The following is a 16,739-nucleotide window of genomic DNA, read 5'->3' on the forward strand; positions in this document are numbered from 1 at the left end:
TGTCCTATTCTCTGAAGAGCCAGACAGAATCTATGAGAATGCTTTGATGGTTTCAACCCAATCACCTCAAAACCACTTACAAAATAATAAATAATCACAATAATAAAAAACAGCATTTACCAAGTTAGGCAGAACAGGGTTTGTCCTTCATACGTGTGAACCCAAGGGGATAAAGAGCATGTCAAATATATATTGCTTGCAAACTTAGTTATTTGAGAATTTTCTTATGGCATCTGATGAGACTAAGTTTCCAGAGAACACACGTTGGAAGCACTGATTTAGTTCTCAGCTTTTTGGTTTAAAGGAGGATTCTGAAGCTGAAGATCATAGAACTAAGTGAAAAAGCTGGTTCTAGAACCTAGGTCTCCTGGTTCACAGCCCTAGGTTCCTTCTAGTATACTCTGAAGTTCTTCTTAGTACCTGTTCTCTCCTTTTTCATTTTTTAATCTGATCCCCTTCTCAAAATTTCCCTTTTAATTCCTGTATTGGAAACACACACACATAAAACCCCACAAACCAACCACTCTCCATCCCCAAACTGTGTGTAATTTTTTATACAATACACATGTAGTCCTTTTCAGAGAAGCCTGTGGTATCACCACAGGCTTTTTCAAATATGTAACCATGATGGCTTGGAAAGTAAGGAATTCCCATGACTGCCTAAGGAATACTAAAATTATAATCAATTCAGATGAAGAATGACTTCTGGCTTAATACCCTTTTTCCTCCAAGCTCTTCCAAAAATTTGAGTGAACTTCCTCGACCATGTATATATTAACGTATATATACATGTCCAGGTTCCACCCAAAAACTGTTGAGATGAAGTCCGGCATCTATACATTTTTTAAGTGCCTCACAAGTGATTTTGAAGCAAGCAGGAATTCAGAACCATTATCAGAGCCTCTAATTTTGTTAACTTCTTTAATGCCAGTGATTTTCACCATCATTCTACTTCTGTTACCCACTTCCGGTGCCATAGTAGTTCTGAAGTTTCTTCCCTTACAAAATGCTAGACTATGAATCGGGAAACCTTATGTTATAGACTGGATGGGGAAGAAAGTGAAGACAGGGGTGGCTTGGGGTGCCTGGGTGGCTCAGTCGGTTGGGTGTCCAACATGGGCTCAGGTCATAATCTCGCTTGTGAGTTCAAGCCCCACGTCAGGCTGGGTGCTGACAGCTCAGAGCCTGGAGCCTGCTTCAGATTCTGTGTCTCCCTCTCTCTCTCTCTGTGCCCCTCCCCCGCTCATGCTCTGTCTCTCTCTCAAGAAGTAAACATTAAAAAAAAAAAGACAGGAATGGCTTAGTATAGGGGAAAAATAGAAAAAAAGAGCAATGTTTATCAAAGTGTGGTCTGCAGATCACTTGAATCACACAGCATTTGCTGAAAAGCAGATTCACTGGTTCAATCCCAGACCTAATGAAATGGCATCTCTGGGGGAGTATTCTTGACCCAGGGATTTGCCTTAAAAAATATTTCTTCTCTAGGATCAAACCATTCTCTCCAGCCTCCCTACAGGCCTGAATCTAGCATATATCTTCTCAGTCCTTGATCTGCAACTTCATCTTTCATTTTATTGACTCCTCCTGTCATAATTTAAAACCATTTAATATCTCTCCCAGCATTAAAAACTTTCACTGGCTATATGCCCTTTTGTAACTAATATCCATTCTTTTTTCAAGGCTACAACTCTTCAAAGGATTGTTAGTACTTGTCTCTGCTTCTTCACTACCCATTTATTTTTCAATTATCTATGATCTTTCTTCTGTTTTGCCATCAGCACACCGCTAAAATTGCTCTGGTTAGGAATGTCAACAACACTTTTGTTCATGCAATGGGGTTTATTACTTCCTGAGCTCTGATGGGTATCTGACATTACTAACAGCTGTGTTTTGCTTTATGTCCACAGTCTTTCTCAGCAGGCTATGCTCTAGTCCCTTTTCCTCTGCCTACCATTTACATTATGTTGTTCCTTAGGAGTTTTCAATATCTATCTTTGTTCCCTCCACAGGTGAAGTAAAGGAATCTTTAAAGGTATACAAATCTGATCATATCAGTCCCTTATTTGAAATTCTGCAGTGGCTCCCTACAGCTCTTAGGCTGGAATACAAAGCCATAAAAAACCCTGTGACCTGCTTCCTGATCTTTCAAGCCACTCCCCTGCTTGCTTCTGAGATTTCATCTACACAGCTCTGCTTTTAAGTCCTTAAATGTGTCCTGTGTGGTATCTCCCCTCCTCCACTCCAGATGATACTTACTCTTCCTTCAGGTCTCAGTTTAAATCAAGGAAGATTTTTAATATCACAGACATGTGAGGTCCCTCATTTACACCTTCCTTTTTTTTTTTGGTAGCACTTTTTATCATTGTAATTATTTGTAGTCATCATTTTTATTTATACCTCACCATTGTGTGATGTTAACCTCCGTGAAGACAGGAATCTTTTCTGTCTTATTTACTATTCCACTTTTAATACTTTCAGTATGTGGCTCATAGTAGGTACTCAGTATCTGCTAAATGAGTAAATGAAAGGGTTCTTCTGTTTCCTCTTCTATTTTTTATTTTTAACTTATTTTGAACCAATTTTAGACTTACGGTAAAGTTACAAGAATAATACACAATTCCCACATACAATTCACCCTACTTGTCCAAATGTTAATATTTTATATGCCTATGGTACAATGATCAAAACAAGGAATTTAAATTGGTACAATACTATTAATTCAAACTACTCAAAATTTACTAGTTTCTCTAGTAGTATTTTTTCTTTGATCCAGGATCCCACATGGAATTTAGTTGTTTTTTCCCTTTGTCTTCCCCAATCTGTAAGTTCCTCAGCCTTTCTGTCTTTCTTGAGCTTAATACTTTTGAAGAGTACTGATGAGTTATTTTGCAGTGTCCCTCAATTCGGGTTTGTCTGATGTTTTCTCATGGTTGGAATGAAGCTAAGTATTTTTGGCAAGAATAACACAGAAGTGATCTTTTATCTTTCTTAGTACATCGCATTAATGGGTTTATGATGTTGGTACACTTCATTAATGATAATGTTAACCTTTATCACTTGGTTAAGGTGGTGTTCACCTGGCTTCTCTACTGTAGAGCAACCCTCTTTCCCTCTGTAGCTGATAAATATCTTGGGGAGATACTTGAAGATTATATAAATATCCTGATTCTTCTCAAACCCACTAACTTTAGCATCCATCAGTTTATCTTGTCTGCAACAGTTAGTAATATAGTGTTGGTCTAATGGTGATTTCCCTATTTCTCTCTTTCCCATTAACTTATTTATGTATATATTTTTAATGTTTATTTCTGAGAGAGGGAGAGGGAGCTGGGGAGGGGCAGGGAGACAGGATCTGAAGCAGGCTCTGCACTGTCAGCCAGCGCCTGACGCAGGGCTTAAACCCATGAACTGTCAGATCATGACCTGAGCCAAAGTCTGACGCTTAAGCAACCGAGCCACCCAGGTATACCTCCCACTAATTTATTAACTGGAATTTTTCTGCAAGGAAAAGCTGCTCCATATCTCTTATCATTTATTTACTAATTTATTTATGTCACTATGAACTCATGAATATTTTGTAAGCACCAATATTATCATTATTTTATTGCACAAATAGTTTTGGCTTTGGCCAGTAGGAGGCTCCTATGTTATTCTGACCAGCCTCTATCCTATTTTGAGCACTTCTTGGCACTGTAAGATGTTTCAAGTTCTTGTATTATCCCTGCCCAGCCCTAGAAATCAACTTCTCCAAGGAGCCCTAGTTCCTTTTATTGGAGAAGTGCTTAGAAACAAAGATCTGGGTGCTGGATCTGCACAAAGATCAGCTGTGCTCACTGCTACTGGGGTATCATTGCTTCTAGGCCCTCTAGGAGAGATAGGACGCACGGACACACAGACACACAGACACACACACACACACACACACACACACTGTATTCATCTATGTATTAAATGCCACAAGTTCATTATGACACCTCTGATTCCAATCCAATACCTCAGGGCTCATTTTTAATCTTCCTCTTTTCCTCACTTCTTTCTTCAACAAAGAAGTTACCAGTGAGGAAAGGAGGAAGATTGTTGGCTCTTAGTATTCACAATAGATTTACTTATTTGTTCAGTTTTGGTATATACATAAAGTAGTTTCAGAATTGACTCATACCCCTGTGACAAACACAGTTATTAACTGGAAATTACAGCATCTGTGTAGAGTTCTCTTTGTCTTTAGTTATACAGTATCTAGTCAAGATAGTGTTTTCTAAAGTAATTTAACTTTTTTCTTTGCCACTTCCTTCAGTGTGGTTATGTCATTCACTTGTAATACAGTTAGGTCCATTTGTTAGTACTTGTGTTTATTCTCTTCTATTTGTTCTCAGGTGGCTTCCTTCAGCTTTACCCACTGCCATGATTTCACTGATCATCTTTTTTGAGCTACATAACCACATATCTACCCAACCACCTTACTGGACATCCCCAGGCATGTGTCCCCCAGATCTCTCAAACCTAACATGTCCCAAACTCATTCTCTCTTAAGCCTCTTGCCATATATTTGCAATGAAGTATGCATGAACACCAACCCTATTGTCAAACTGATTGGGTTTGATTCCTAGCTCCACAACTTACGAGCTGTGTGAGTTTGGTTGTATAAGTTACTCAACCTTTCAATGTTTCAATTTCCTCATTTGTAAAACTAGTTATAATAGTACCTACTTCATGGGTTTGTTGCGGATTAAGTAAGTGAATATTTTGAAAATATTTAAAACAAAATGCCACATAGTAGACATATTTATATGTTACATACTGTTCTTTTTTTGTTTTGTTTTGTTTTTAGTATTTATTTATTTATTTATTTATTTAAAAATGAAATGTATTGTCAAATTGGTTTCCATACAACACCCAGTGCTCATCCCAACAGGTGCCCTCCTCAATGCCCATCACCCAACCTCCTCTCCCTCCCACCCCCTATCAACCCTCAGTTTATTCTCAGATTTTAAGAGTCTCTTATGGTTTGGTTCTCTCCCTCTCTAACTTTTTTTTTTCCTTCCCCTCCCCCACGGTCTTCTGTTAAATTTCTCAGGATCCACATAAGAGTGAACACATGTTATCTTTCTCTGTATGATTTATTTCACTTAACATAACACTCTCCAGTTCCATCCATGTTGCTACAAAAGGCCATATTTCATTCTTTCTCATTGCCAAGTAGTATTCCATTGTGTATATAAACCACAACTTCTTTATCCATTCATCAGTTTGTTACATACTGTTCTTATTCTCCTGTTAAATTCCCTATCTCAATGAATAGCACCACCAAGCCTGAAACCTGAATGCCATTCCTGACCTCTCTTTCTTTCTTTCCCTTAGTCTCTCTCTTCAATTAAAGTCAAATCCTGGTAAATTTATCCCCTTAAATATGTAGTGAATGTCTCATCTTCTCTTCCACTACCTTGATTCAGGCCACTATCATCTCTCACTTTGACTACTTCTGCATCCATCAAACTGGTCCTTAACTTTAGTCCAGTATTTTCTTCATGCTGGAGCCAGAGTGATTTCTCTCTCCACACCTTCTCTCTATCTTGGAAACACCTTAATTTTATTTTCTGACAAATATTAAAACAAAAATTTTTGTAAACATAGAAAAGCAGAAAGAAAATCACTTATAATATCATTACCCAGAGATAACCAGTTTTTTGCGGATACATACTTCCCAGCTTTTTCTATACTAATTCTCACACATATTATAATATGGCATATGTCATTATCATATGTCTGATTTTCTTTTCTGAAATCTGGGTTTTAATTGACAGTACTGTGTATATCACTTCAGGACAGAAAACAAAAATCTAAATATTCAAAAAACTAGGGTCATACAGTCTCTTCAACAAACGGTGCTGGGAAAATTGGACAGCTATGTGCAAAAGAATGAAACTGGACCACCTTCTTATACCATATGCAAATATAAATTCAAAATGGATTAAAAACCTAAATGTAAAACATGAAACTATAAAAATTCCAGAAGAGGGCACAGGCACTCGGACATCAGCTGTAGCAAAAGTTTTCTAGATAAGTCTTCCAAGGTAAGGGAAATAAAAGCAAAAATAAGCTATTGGGACTACATCAAAATAAAAAGCTTCTGCACATCGAAGGAAACATCAACAAAACTAAAAGGTAACCTACTGAATGGGAGAAAATGTTTACAAATGATCTATCTGATGAAGCGTTAGTATCCAAAATATATAAAGAACTTATACAAACAACTCAATACCAAAAAAAAAAAAAAAAACAAAACAAACAAACAAAAAAAAAACCTCCCAAATAATCCAATTAAGGATGGGCAGAAGAAATGAACAGAAATTTCTCCCAAGAAGACATCCAGATGGCCAACAGATGCATGAAAAGATATTCAACATCACTCATCAAGGAAATGCAAATCAAAACTAGAATGAGGTGTCACTTCACACCTGACAGAATGGCTAAAATAAAAAGCACATGAAACAATAAGTGTTGGCTAGGATGCAGATAAAGGGGAAACTTCTTGCACTGTTGGGAATGCAAACTGGTGCAGCCACTGTGGAAGACATTATGGAGGTTTCTGAAAAAGTTAAAATTAGAACTGCCCTATGATCCAATGGCACTACTGGGTATTTACCCCCAAACACAAAAAAAACACTAATTCAAGGGGATACGTGCACCCCTGTGTTTACTGCCACACTGTTTACAGCAGCCTGTGTCTGCAGATAGATCGATAAAGATGTGGCATATGTATGCAATGGAATATTAATCAGCCATCAAAAAAGAATGAAATTTTGCCATTTGTGACAGCATGGATGGAGCTAGACAGTATTATGCTAAGCAAAATAAGTCAAGTCAGAAAAAGATATATTCCATATGACTTCACTCACAGGTGGTATTTAAGAAACAAAACAAACAAGCAAAAGAAAAAAAAAAAAAAAAAGACAGACAAACCAAGAAACAGATTCTTAACTATAAAGAACAAACTAAACTGATGGTTACCAGAGATGAGGTGAGTGGGGAGGGATGGTGAAATGGGTGATGGAGATTAAAGAGTAGGTTTATTATGATGAGCACTGAATAGTATATAGAATTGTCAAATCACTTATTGTACACCTGAAGCTAATATAACACTGTATGTTAAGTTTACTGGAATTAAATAAATAATAAAATAAAAGACAAAAGAAATAAAATAAAAAAGGAAAAAAATTTTAAAAAAATAGTGTCATGGTATATTCAATTGCTTGCAATACCCAAAACTTGTTTAATAAGTTAATTATTAATAGGCATTTAGGGAGCTTTATTTCTCTTTTCCTGTTATAGACTACAGCAAACATTATACAGTCTTGGCATAATTTTGTGTGATTATTTCTTTAGGATAGATTCCTAGAAGTGGAACTGCTGGATCAAAAGGAAGACAAAATACTATATAAGGAAGGTTGTACCATTTTACATATTAATCAACAATATATGAGAGTGACCATTAGCCAAGAATGATCAGCATTATTCTTTTTAAATATAATACATAGTATATAATTACTGCTTTAGAATGTAATTCTTAGATAACATGGGAGGCAGACTTTACATTTTTAGTTTTCATGTTTCTTCTTTCATAAATTACACTTTTGTGTAATTTGTCCACTTTTCTACCATTTCGCCTTTTCCACTAATTTGTAAGAATTCTTTATTACAAAGTGCAGAGTGCAGGAAAGGATGAACTAAGCAGGTCTGGGTGGTCCAAACTGTACATTTTAGGGCAAGGTTTGATCGTGGCCTGGTTCCTGAAAGATAATCTATAGCCTTGCAACACCCTGCCTTTTAAGAGTGTCTCTGTTTACCTGAGGCCTTGGGACAGGTCAGAAAGTTTATGCCAAAAGAGGATTTATAGTGGGATCCTTGGGCCATGTGGTATCAGCTTGCCTTCTGGAGAGACTGGAGACTGAAGGTCAGCAGCACAGGTGGTCAGCTATGCCTACATGAACAACTTCCGATAAATACTCTGGATGCCAAGGTTTGGAGGAGATTTCCTGGTTGGCAATACTGCATACATGTTATTACATGTCACTTCTGGGAGGATGTAAATGCTAGCTGCGTGACTGTTATTGACAGAAGACAACTGGAAGCTTGTACCTGGTCTCTTCTGGACTCGCATTTTTTGTTGCTGATTTTAATGTGTATCTTTTCACTGTAATACTTATGCTACTGTACGTATAACAGTTTTGTTGAGTTCTGTGAGTCATTTTAGCAAATCATTGAACCTAAGGGTAGTCTTGGGGATCCCTGAACACAAACAGTAAACAGCAACTCCCTTGGTATAACATAAATAACAAATGTAGTCTTCTTGTTATCATTTGTCTTTTATTCTTTGCTGCTTTAAAAAAAAGTTAATTTAAAAATTTTCTGCATCATAAAACACTTTCCCCCCTGTGTAGATCTTAAGTTCATGAGAGGCTTTTGTTTTGTTTTTTCCTTACACAAGAAATAGCTTCTCGGTCTTTTGGCTAAGATCAAGTGTTTTTTCCTTACACATGTAATATATGTTCCAATTTTTTTTTACACATTCTACATGAAACCATAAGTATTCAAAACATGGGAATATACTGAGTAAGATGTGAGTGACTTTCAATCCCTCTTCTCTATTCGATTTCCCTCTCTGAAAATAAATCATTGCCAGTCATTTGGTGTACATCCTTTTCTGTGCATTTATGAACATATATAACCACATCCATACTTAATATGATGCACACTATATTACGTGCCATTGTTCTCTAGCATCCTTTATTCACTAAATGTCTTTATTCACTAAATTGTTCCTTGTTTGTTAACTTCAAAATAAACTACCTTATTCTATTTTATGGCAGCACAGTATTCCATTGTATGGATCTATCATAATATATTTAAGCATATCCCTAGTGAACATTTAAGCGTACTTATTTCTCACAATTACAAATAATATTGAAATAAACATCTTTTTACACACTTTTTTACACATTTTGTACCTGTGCAACTATTTCTGCAGGACTGATTCCAGAATGAAATTTCTGAGCCAGGGTGAGCTCATTTAACATTTTGGTAGGTACTGTCACACTGCCATTCAAAGTGTCTTCCTCAATTTTACAACTGGGTCCTTCTCCTGGGCATTTCCCTCACACCTTTTATCATCAATATTTTTATATTTTTCCATTCTATTTTGTGAAAAATATCCTTGTCTTCATTTGCATTCTCGGGTTACTTATGAGGTTAAGCATTAGAAATTTTTGTTTTGTTTTGTTTTTTGGTTACCTGTATTCTATAAATTGCCTGTGCATACCCTTTGACCATTTTCCCTTTTTCCTTCTGTTGCTTCTTTCTTTCTTTCTTTCTTTCTTTCTTTCTTTCTTTCTTTTTGCTATTTACAGAGATTCTTTACATATTATGGACATTAATCCTTTGTCTCTTACACATGTTGCACATTTTTTCATGTCTCTTGTTTTTAGCCCTTTGTTCTTTCTGAATACAGAAATTTAAATTTTTGACATAATCAAATGAATGAATTTTTCCCAGAGGGTTTTGGGTCATGTATCAACAGTTTGGTATGGCTATAGCACGATGTGCAAGAGTGGATGGCAAAATATTATGCAATATTAAGATCATAAAGGGCTTTGAAGGCACTTCTAAGAAACTAGATTATCCTGATGGCAACAAGTAAACGTAAACATTTTCAACAACACAGTGACTTTCAACAAACATTCCCTAGTTTAATAACTATCTGTTGAGCACCACTAAGTGCCACGATCAATTCTTTCTCTTAGAGAATTATAATTTTTGAACCTTTACATTTTTCACAATTGCAAATACGTCAAAAGAAATAGATCATTACTGTCAGAGGACATAATTAGGGGGCGTTTGCTCTGCCACATATTAAAACATACTTAACATTAAAACACAGTGCAAAAACTGTCAGAGCAGTGCAAGAAACTGTCTGGAAACATTTCCGAGTATATACACGCCTGCAGAATGTAATAGAAGTGTCATTTCAATTCAGTGGGAAAATGATTCAATAGATAATGGCAGGACAACTGGGAAAAAGGCTCATTTCTATCCAACACCTGACAACAAATTAATATCCAACATAATATAAGTACAAATGTAAACAATACATTTTTAAAATCCTTTAAAAACATTAGAAAAAAGTAAAGGTTAAGGTTTTAATAATCTTGAGATGGGGAAAAACTTTCCAAAAAATGACACCCACCCATGCCCACACCAAATAACAACTGCAGAAGATACCAGAGGAAAATATGTTTGTACCCTGGGGATGGGGCGGCCTTTCTATCAAAGAAGGGGCGCGGGTCTCCGAGGAGGAGGACGGCGCTGCAGAAGTACTCCGAGTTGAACGCGGACTGCGACCGCTCCCCGGGCACCCTTGGGCCGCCGCCCGCCCTTCCCCCTCGCCCGCCTGCGGGCCCGCGGCACGCCGCACTCACCAGCCTCCACAGACAAAGGGCGTTCGGGGCGGCTCCGCCCCCTGACGCCACCGCCGCCGGGCCCGACCTAGGCGGGACAGGGTGATGAGGGCCTTACGGCCTGAGCCAATGACGCCCAGCGGCTGGGTCCCTGGAGCTGGACCAGCCGCCGGCTCCAGGCCCGCTTTAACGGAAACCTTCCCGCGATGGCGACCGCGTCGCGCTGGCTGAAGCTCCCCGATACGCATGCGCCAGCGGCGCCCCAGGCAGAGCGCTTCCCACATGCTGGACTCGGAACTCCCACCCGCTGCCCCGGTCGGCTTTCTCCCGGGCAGCGCTCACCCAGGAGGCTCGGACCTCCGCCCCAGGCCTCGCAAAATTTCGCTTACCGGGGGTGGAAGTTGGGGTAGGGGTGGGAGTGAAGGTGGGGGGAAGAAAAGGGAAGGCCGAGGACCCTCCCATAGTCCCTGCCAATGGGAAACATCGTACTGCCCGGTTCCCCCGCGCTGTAGCTGCTGCGTCCCAAGACGACGAGGGAAGCCCTCCTACTCCTCAGTCCCGGCATACCCCTCCCACCCTCCTTTTGTACTGAGAGACTCAAAATATAATTAATGATTGAATTCAATTTTCTGTTTTGTAATACAGGTCTACTGATGAGAAGAATGAAATTCTTTTAACAGGGATAACTTAATTGGGATTCAAAATGTTCTCCATCATCAAAATTGATTGCCATGGTTGATCTCTTAATGCCATTCTATATTTAACATATTTCATCTTTGAAAACTTTTCAAGTAGATAGGTACTGTCAAATACTAACATTCACAAGGTTATGATTTAAACGGAGCATGTTCATTGCTTGGAAGGTATTTATGGAATCCCATAATTTTCCTCTTTTTATATTTGCTTTTTAGCATGCTAAAAAAGGCAGATTAACCACTTCTGAATGAAGGTTAGGTGGCAGGCCTTCTCGACTGCACAGTTAAATGGATTGTAAAATACAGAAACGTCCTTTACACTTGCATGGAGGATTTTTAAAATTAAATTTTAATTCCAGTCTAGTTAATATACCATGCTATATTAGTTTCAGGTGTACAATATAGTGATTCAATAGTTCTATATATTACTCAGTGCTCATCAAGATAACTGCATTTTTGTCCCCTTCACCTATTTTACTCATCCCACACCCACCTCCTTTCTGGTAACTATCAGTTCTGTATAATTAAGAGTCTGTTTCTTGGTTAGTCATTTTTTTTCTCCCTGTGCTGTTTGTTTTGTTTCTTAAATATCACGTATGAGTGAAACCATATGGCATTTGTCTTTCTTCGAATTGACATATTTTTCTCACTAGCTCCATCCATGTTGTTGTAAATGACAAGATTTCGTTGTTATATCTCAGTAATAGTCCATTGTACATATATACAAGTATATATATACTTTGGCTGTTTCCATAACTTGGTTACTGTAGATAATGCTGCTGTAAACATAGGGGTGCAGGTCTCCATTTGAATTAGTGTTTTTGTATTATTTGGGTCAATACTGCAATTGCTAAATCATAGGGTAGTTCTATTTTTTTCTCTTTATTTTTATTTTTATTCATTTATTTATTTTATATTAAATATAATTAATTGTAAGATCGGTTTCCATACAACACCCAGTGCTCATCCCAACAGGTGCCCTCCTCAATGCCCATCACCCACTTTCCCCTCCCCTCCACCCATCATCAACCCTCAGTTTGTTCTCCGTATTTAAGAGTCTCTTATGGTTTGCCTCCTTCCCTCTTTGTAACTTTTTTCCCCCCTTCCCCTCCCCCCTGGTCTTCTGTTGAGTTTCTCAGGATCCACATAAGAGTGAAAACGTATGGTATCTGTCTTTCTCTGTATGACTTAATTCACTTAGCATAACACTCTCCACTTCCATTCACGTTGCCACAAGTGGCCAGATTTCATTCTTTCTCATTGCCATGTAGTATTCCATTGAATATATAAACCACATCTTCTTTATCTGTTCATCAGGTGATGGACATTTAGGCTCTTTCCATAATTTGGCTATTGTTGAAAGTGCTGCTATAAACATTGGGGTACAGGTGACCCTATGCATCAGTACTCCTGTATCCCTTGGGTAAATTCCTAGCAGTGCTATTGCTGGGTCATAGGGTAGATCTATTTTTAATTTTTTGAGGAACCTCCACTCTGTTTTCCAGAGTGGCTGCACCAGTTTGCATTCCCACCAACAGTGTGAGAGGGTCCCCATTTTTCCACATCCTTGCCAGCATCTATAGTCTCCTGATTTGTTCATTTTAGTCACCCTGACTGGTGTGAGGTGGTATCTGAGTGTGGTTTTGATTTGTATTTCCCTGATGAGGAGTGACATTGAGCATCTTTTCACGTGTGTGTTGGCCATCTGAATGTCTTCTTTAGAAAAGTGTCTATTCATGTTTTCTGCCCATTTCTTCACTGGATTATTTGTTTTTTGGGTGTGGAATTTGGTGAGTTCTTTATAGATTTTGGATGCTAGCCCTTTGTCCGATATGTCATTTGCAAATATCTTTCCCCGTTCCATTGGTTGCCGTTTAGTTTTGTTGATTGTTTCCTTTGCAGTGCAGAAGCTTTTTATCTTGATGAGGTCCCAATAGTTCATTTTTGCTTTTAATTCCCTTGCCTTTGGAGATGTGTCAAGTAAGAAATTGCTGTGGCTGAGGTCAAAGAGGTTTTTTCCTGCTTTCTCCTCTAGGGTTCTGATGGTTTCCTGTCTCACATTCAGGTCCTTCATCCATTTTGAGTTTATTTTTGTGAATGGTGTGAGAAAGTGGTCTAGTTTCATTCTTCTGCACATTGCTGTCCAGTTCTCCCAGCACCATTTGCTAAAGAGACTGATTTTTTCCCACTAGATACCCTTTCCTGCCTTGTCAAAGATTAATTGACCATACATTTGTGGGTCCACTTCTGGAGTCTCTATTCTATTCCATTAGTCTATGTGTCTGTTTTTGTGCCAATACCATACTGTCTTGATGATTACAGCTTTGTAGTAAAAGCTAAAGTCTGGGATTGTGATGTCTCCACTTTGGTCTTCTTCTCCAATATTACTTTGGCTATTCGGGGTCTTTTGTGGTTCCATACAAATTTTACGATTGCTTATTCTAGTTTCGAGAAGAATGCTGATGCAATTTTGATTGGGATTGCATTGAATGTGTAGATAGCTTTGGGTAGTATTGACATTTTAACAATATTTATTCTTCCAATCCAAGAGCACAGAATGTTTTTCCATTTTTTTTTGTATCTTCTTCAATTTCCTTTATAAACTTTCTATAGTTTTCAGCATACAGATCTTTTACATCTTTGGTTAGATTTATTCCTAGGTATTTTATGACTCTTGGTGCAATTGTGAATGGGATCAGTTTCTTTATTTCTATTTCTGTTGCTTCATTATTGGTGTATAAAAATGCAACCGATTTCTGTACATTGATTTTGTGCCCTGCAATTTTGGTGAATTCATGTATCAGTTCTAGCAGACTTTTGGTGGAGTCTTTGGGTTTTCCATGTAGAGTATCATGTCATCTGTGAATAGTGAAAGTTTGGCAACATCTTTGCCAATTTTGATGTCTTTGATTTCCTTTTGTTGTCTGATTGCTGATGCTAGGACTTCCAATATTATGTTAAACAAGAGTGGTCAGAGTGGACATCCCTGTCGTGTTTCTGATCTCAGGGGGAATGCTCTCAGTTTTTCTCCATTGAGGATGATATTAGCTGTGGGCTTTCATAAATGGCTTTTTATGATGTTTAAGTATGTTCCTTCTATCCCAACTTTCTCGAGGGTTTTTATTAACAAAGGATGCTATATTTTGTCAAATGCTTTTTCTGCATTGATAGACAGGATCATATAGTTCTTATCTTTTCTTTTAATAATGTGATGTGTCACATTGATTGATTTGCGAATATTGAACCAGCCCTGCAGCCCAGGAGTGAATCCCACTTGATCATGGTGAATAATTCTTTTCATATGCTGTTGAGTTCTATTTGCTGGTATCTTGTTGAGAATTTTTGCATCCATATTCATCAGGGATATTGGCCTGTAGTTCTCTTTTTTTTCTGGGTCTCTGGTTTGGGAAGGAAAGTAATGCTGGCTTCATAGAATAAGTCTGGAAGTTTTCCTTCCCTTTCTATTTTTTGGAACAGCTTGAGAAGGATAGGTATTATCTGTGCTTTAAATGTCTGGTAGAATTCCCCAGAAAAGCCGTATGGTCCAGGGCTCATATTTGTTGGGAGATTTTTGATAACTGATTCAATTTCTTTACTAGTTATGGGTCTGTTCAAATTTTCTATTTCTTCCCGTTTGAGTTTTGGTAGTGTGTGGGAGTTTAGAATTCGTCCATTTCTTCCAGGTTGTCTTTTTGTTGGCATACAATTTTTCATAGTATTCCCTGATAATTGCTTGTAATTCTGAGGGATTGGTTGTAATAATTACATTTTCATTCGTGATTTTATCTACTTGGGTCCTCTCTCTTTTCTTTTTGAGAAGCCTGGCTAGGGGTTTATCAGTTTTGTTTATTTTTTCAAAAAACCAACTCGTGGTTTCATTGATCTGTTCTACTGGTTTTTTTAGATTCTATATTGTTTATTTCTGCTCTGATCTTTATTATGTCTCTTCTGCTGGGTTTGGGTGTCTTTGCTGTTCTGCTTCTAGTTCCTTTAGGTGTGCTGTTAGATTTTTGTATTGGGGATTTTTCTTGTTTCTTGAGATAGGCCTGGATTGCAATGTATTTTCCTCTCAGGACTGCCTCTGCTGCATCCCAAAGCTTTTGGATTGTTGTATTTTCATTTTCATTTGTTTCCATATATTTTAAATTTCTTCTCTAATTGCCTGGTTGACCCACTCATTCTTTAGTAGGGTGTTCTTTAACCTCCATGCTTTTGGAGGTTTTCCAGACTTTTTCCTGTGGTTGATATCAAGTTTCATAGCATTGTGGTCTGAAAGTGTGCATGGTATGATCTCAATTCTTATACTTATGAAGGGCTGTTTTGTGACCCAGTATGTGATCTATCTTGGAGAATGTTCCATGTGCACTCGAGAAGAAAGTATATTGTGTTGCTTTGGGATGCAGAGTTCTAAATATATCTGTCAAGTCCATCTGATCCAATGTATCATTCAGGATCCTTGTTTCCTTACTAATCCTGTGTCTAAATGATCTATCCATTGTTGTAAGTGGAGTATTAAAGTCACTGCAATTACCACATTCTTATCAATAAGGTTGCTTATGTTTGTGAGGAATTGTTTTATATATTTGTGGGCTCCCGTATTTGGCATATAGACATTTATAATTGTTAGTTCTTCCTTATGGACAGACCCTGTAATTATTATATATTTCCCTCCTTCATCTCTTGTTGCAGCCTTTAATTTAAAGTCTAGTTTGTCTGATATAAGTATGGCCACTCCAGATTTCTTTTGACTTCCAGTAGCATGATGGATAGTTCTCCATCCCCTCACTTTCAATCTGAAGGTGTCCTCAGGTCTAAAATGAGTCTCTTGTGGACAGCAAATAGATGGGTCTTGTGTTTTTTTTTTTTTTATCCATTCTGATACCCTATGTATTTTGATTGGAGTATTTAGTCCATTTACATTCTGTGTTATTATAGAAAGATATGGGTTTAGAGTCATTGTGATGTCTGTAGGTTTCATGCTTGTAGTGGTGTCTCTGGTACTTTGTGGTCCTTGCAACATTGCACTCACAGAGTCCCCCTTAGGACCTCTTGTAGGGCTGGTTTAGTGGTGATGAATTCCTTCAGTGTTTGTTTGGGAAAATGTTTATCTCTCCTTGTATTCTGAATGACAGGCTTCCCCTATAAAGGATTTTTGGCTGCATATTTTTTCTTCATCACACTGAAGATTTCCTGCCATTCCTTTCTGGCCTGCAAGTTTCAGTAGATAGGTCTGCCACTAGTGTTATGGGTTTGCCCTTGTAAGTTAGAGCGTGTTTATCCCTAGCTGCTTTCAGAATTTTCTCTTTATCCTTGTATTTTGCCAGTTTCACTATGGTATGTCATGCAGAAGATCTATTCAAGTTACATCTGAAGGGAGTTCTCTGTGCCTCTTGGATTTCAATGCCTTTTTCCTTCCCCAGATCAGGGAAGTTCTCAACTATGATTTGTTCAGGTACACTTTCGGCCCCTTTCTACCACTCTTCCTCTTCTGGAATTCCTATTATACGGATATTTTTCCATTTGATTGCATCACTTAGTTCTCTAATTCTCTGGATTTTTTATCTCTCTTTTTCTCAGCTTCCTCTTTTTTCAT

At 37.9% G+C, this 16,739-nt stretch overlaps 1 protein-coding gene across 6 annotated transcripts in view; it reads right to left on the bottom strand.

Annotated features, from left to right (window-relative positions):
* Positions 1-10,941, bottom strand: part of ZNF713 (zinc finger protein 713) — a 46,912-nt gene extending 35,971 nt beyond the window's left edge. For 3 of the 6 annotated variants that reach the window (XR_009614984.2, XM_060649099.3, XM_060649094.3), the window contains exon 1: positions 10,841-10,941. Coding sequence is in view for 2 of the 6 variants with exons in the window: in XM_060649099.3 (XP_060505082.1) it covers positions 10,841-10,913 (73 nt within the window). In the remaining 4 variants the exon portion in view is untranslated. Of the gene's footprint in view, positions 1-120; positions 1,263-10,472; positions 10,667-10,840 lie in introns of those variants that run through there. The other 3 variants (XM_060649096.3, XM_060649097.3, XM_060649098.3) reach the window with 2 other exon arrangements.
* Between the last annotated feature and the right edge of the window lie 5,798 nt (positions 10,942-16,739).

The sequence above is a fragment of the Panthera onca genome, chromosome E3, assembly GCF_046562875.1.
Source record: "Panthera onca isolate mPanOnc1 chromosome E3, mPanOnc1 haplotype 2, whole genome shotgun sequence".
In the NCBI taxonomy this organism is placed as follows: Eukaryota; Metazoa; Chordata; class Mammalia; order Carnivora; family Felidae; genus Panthera; species Panthera onca.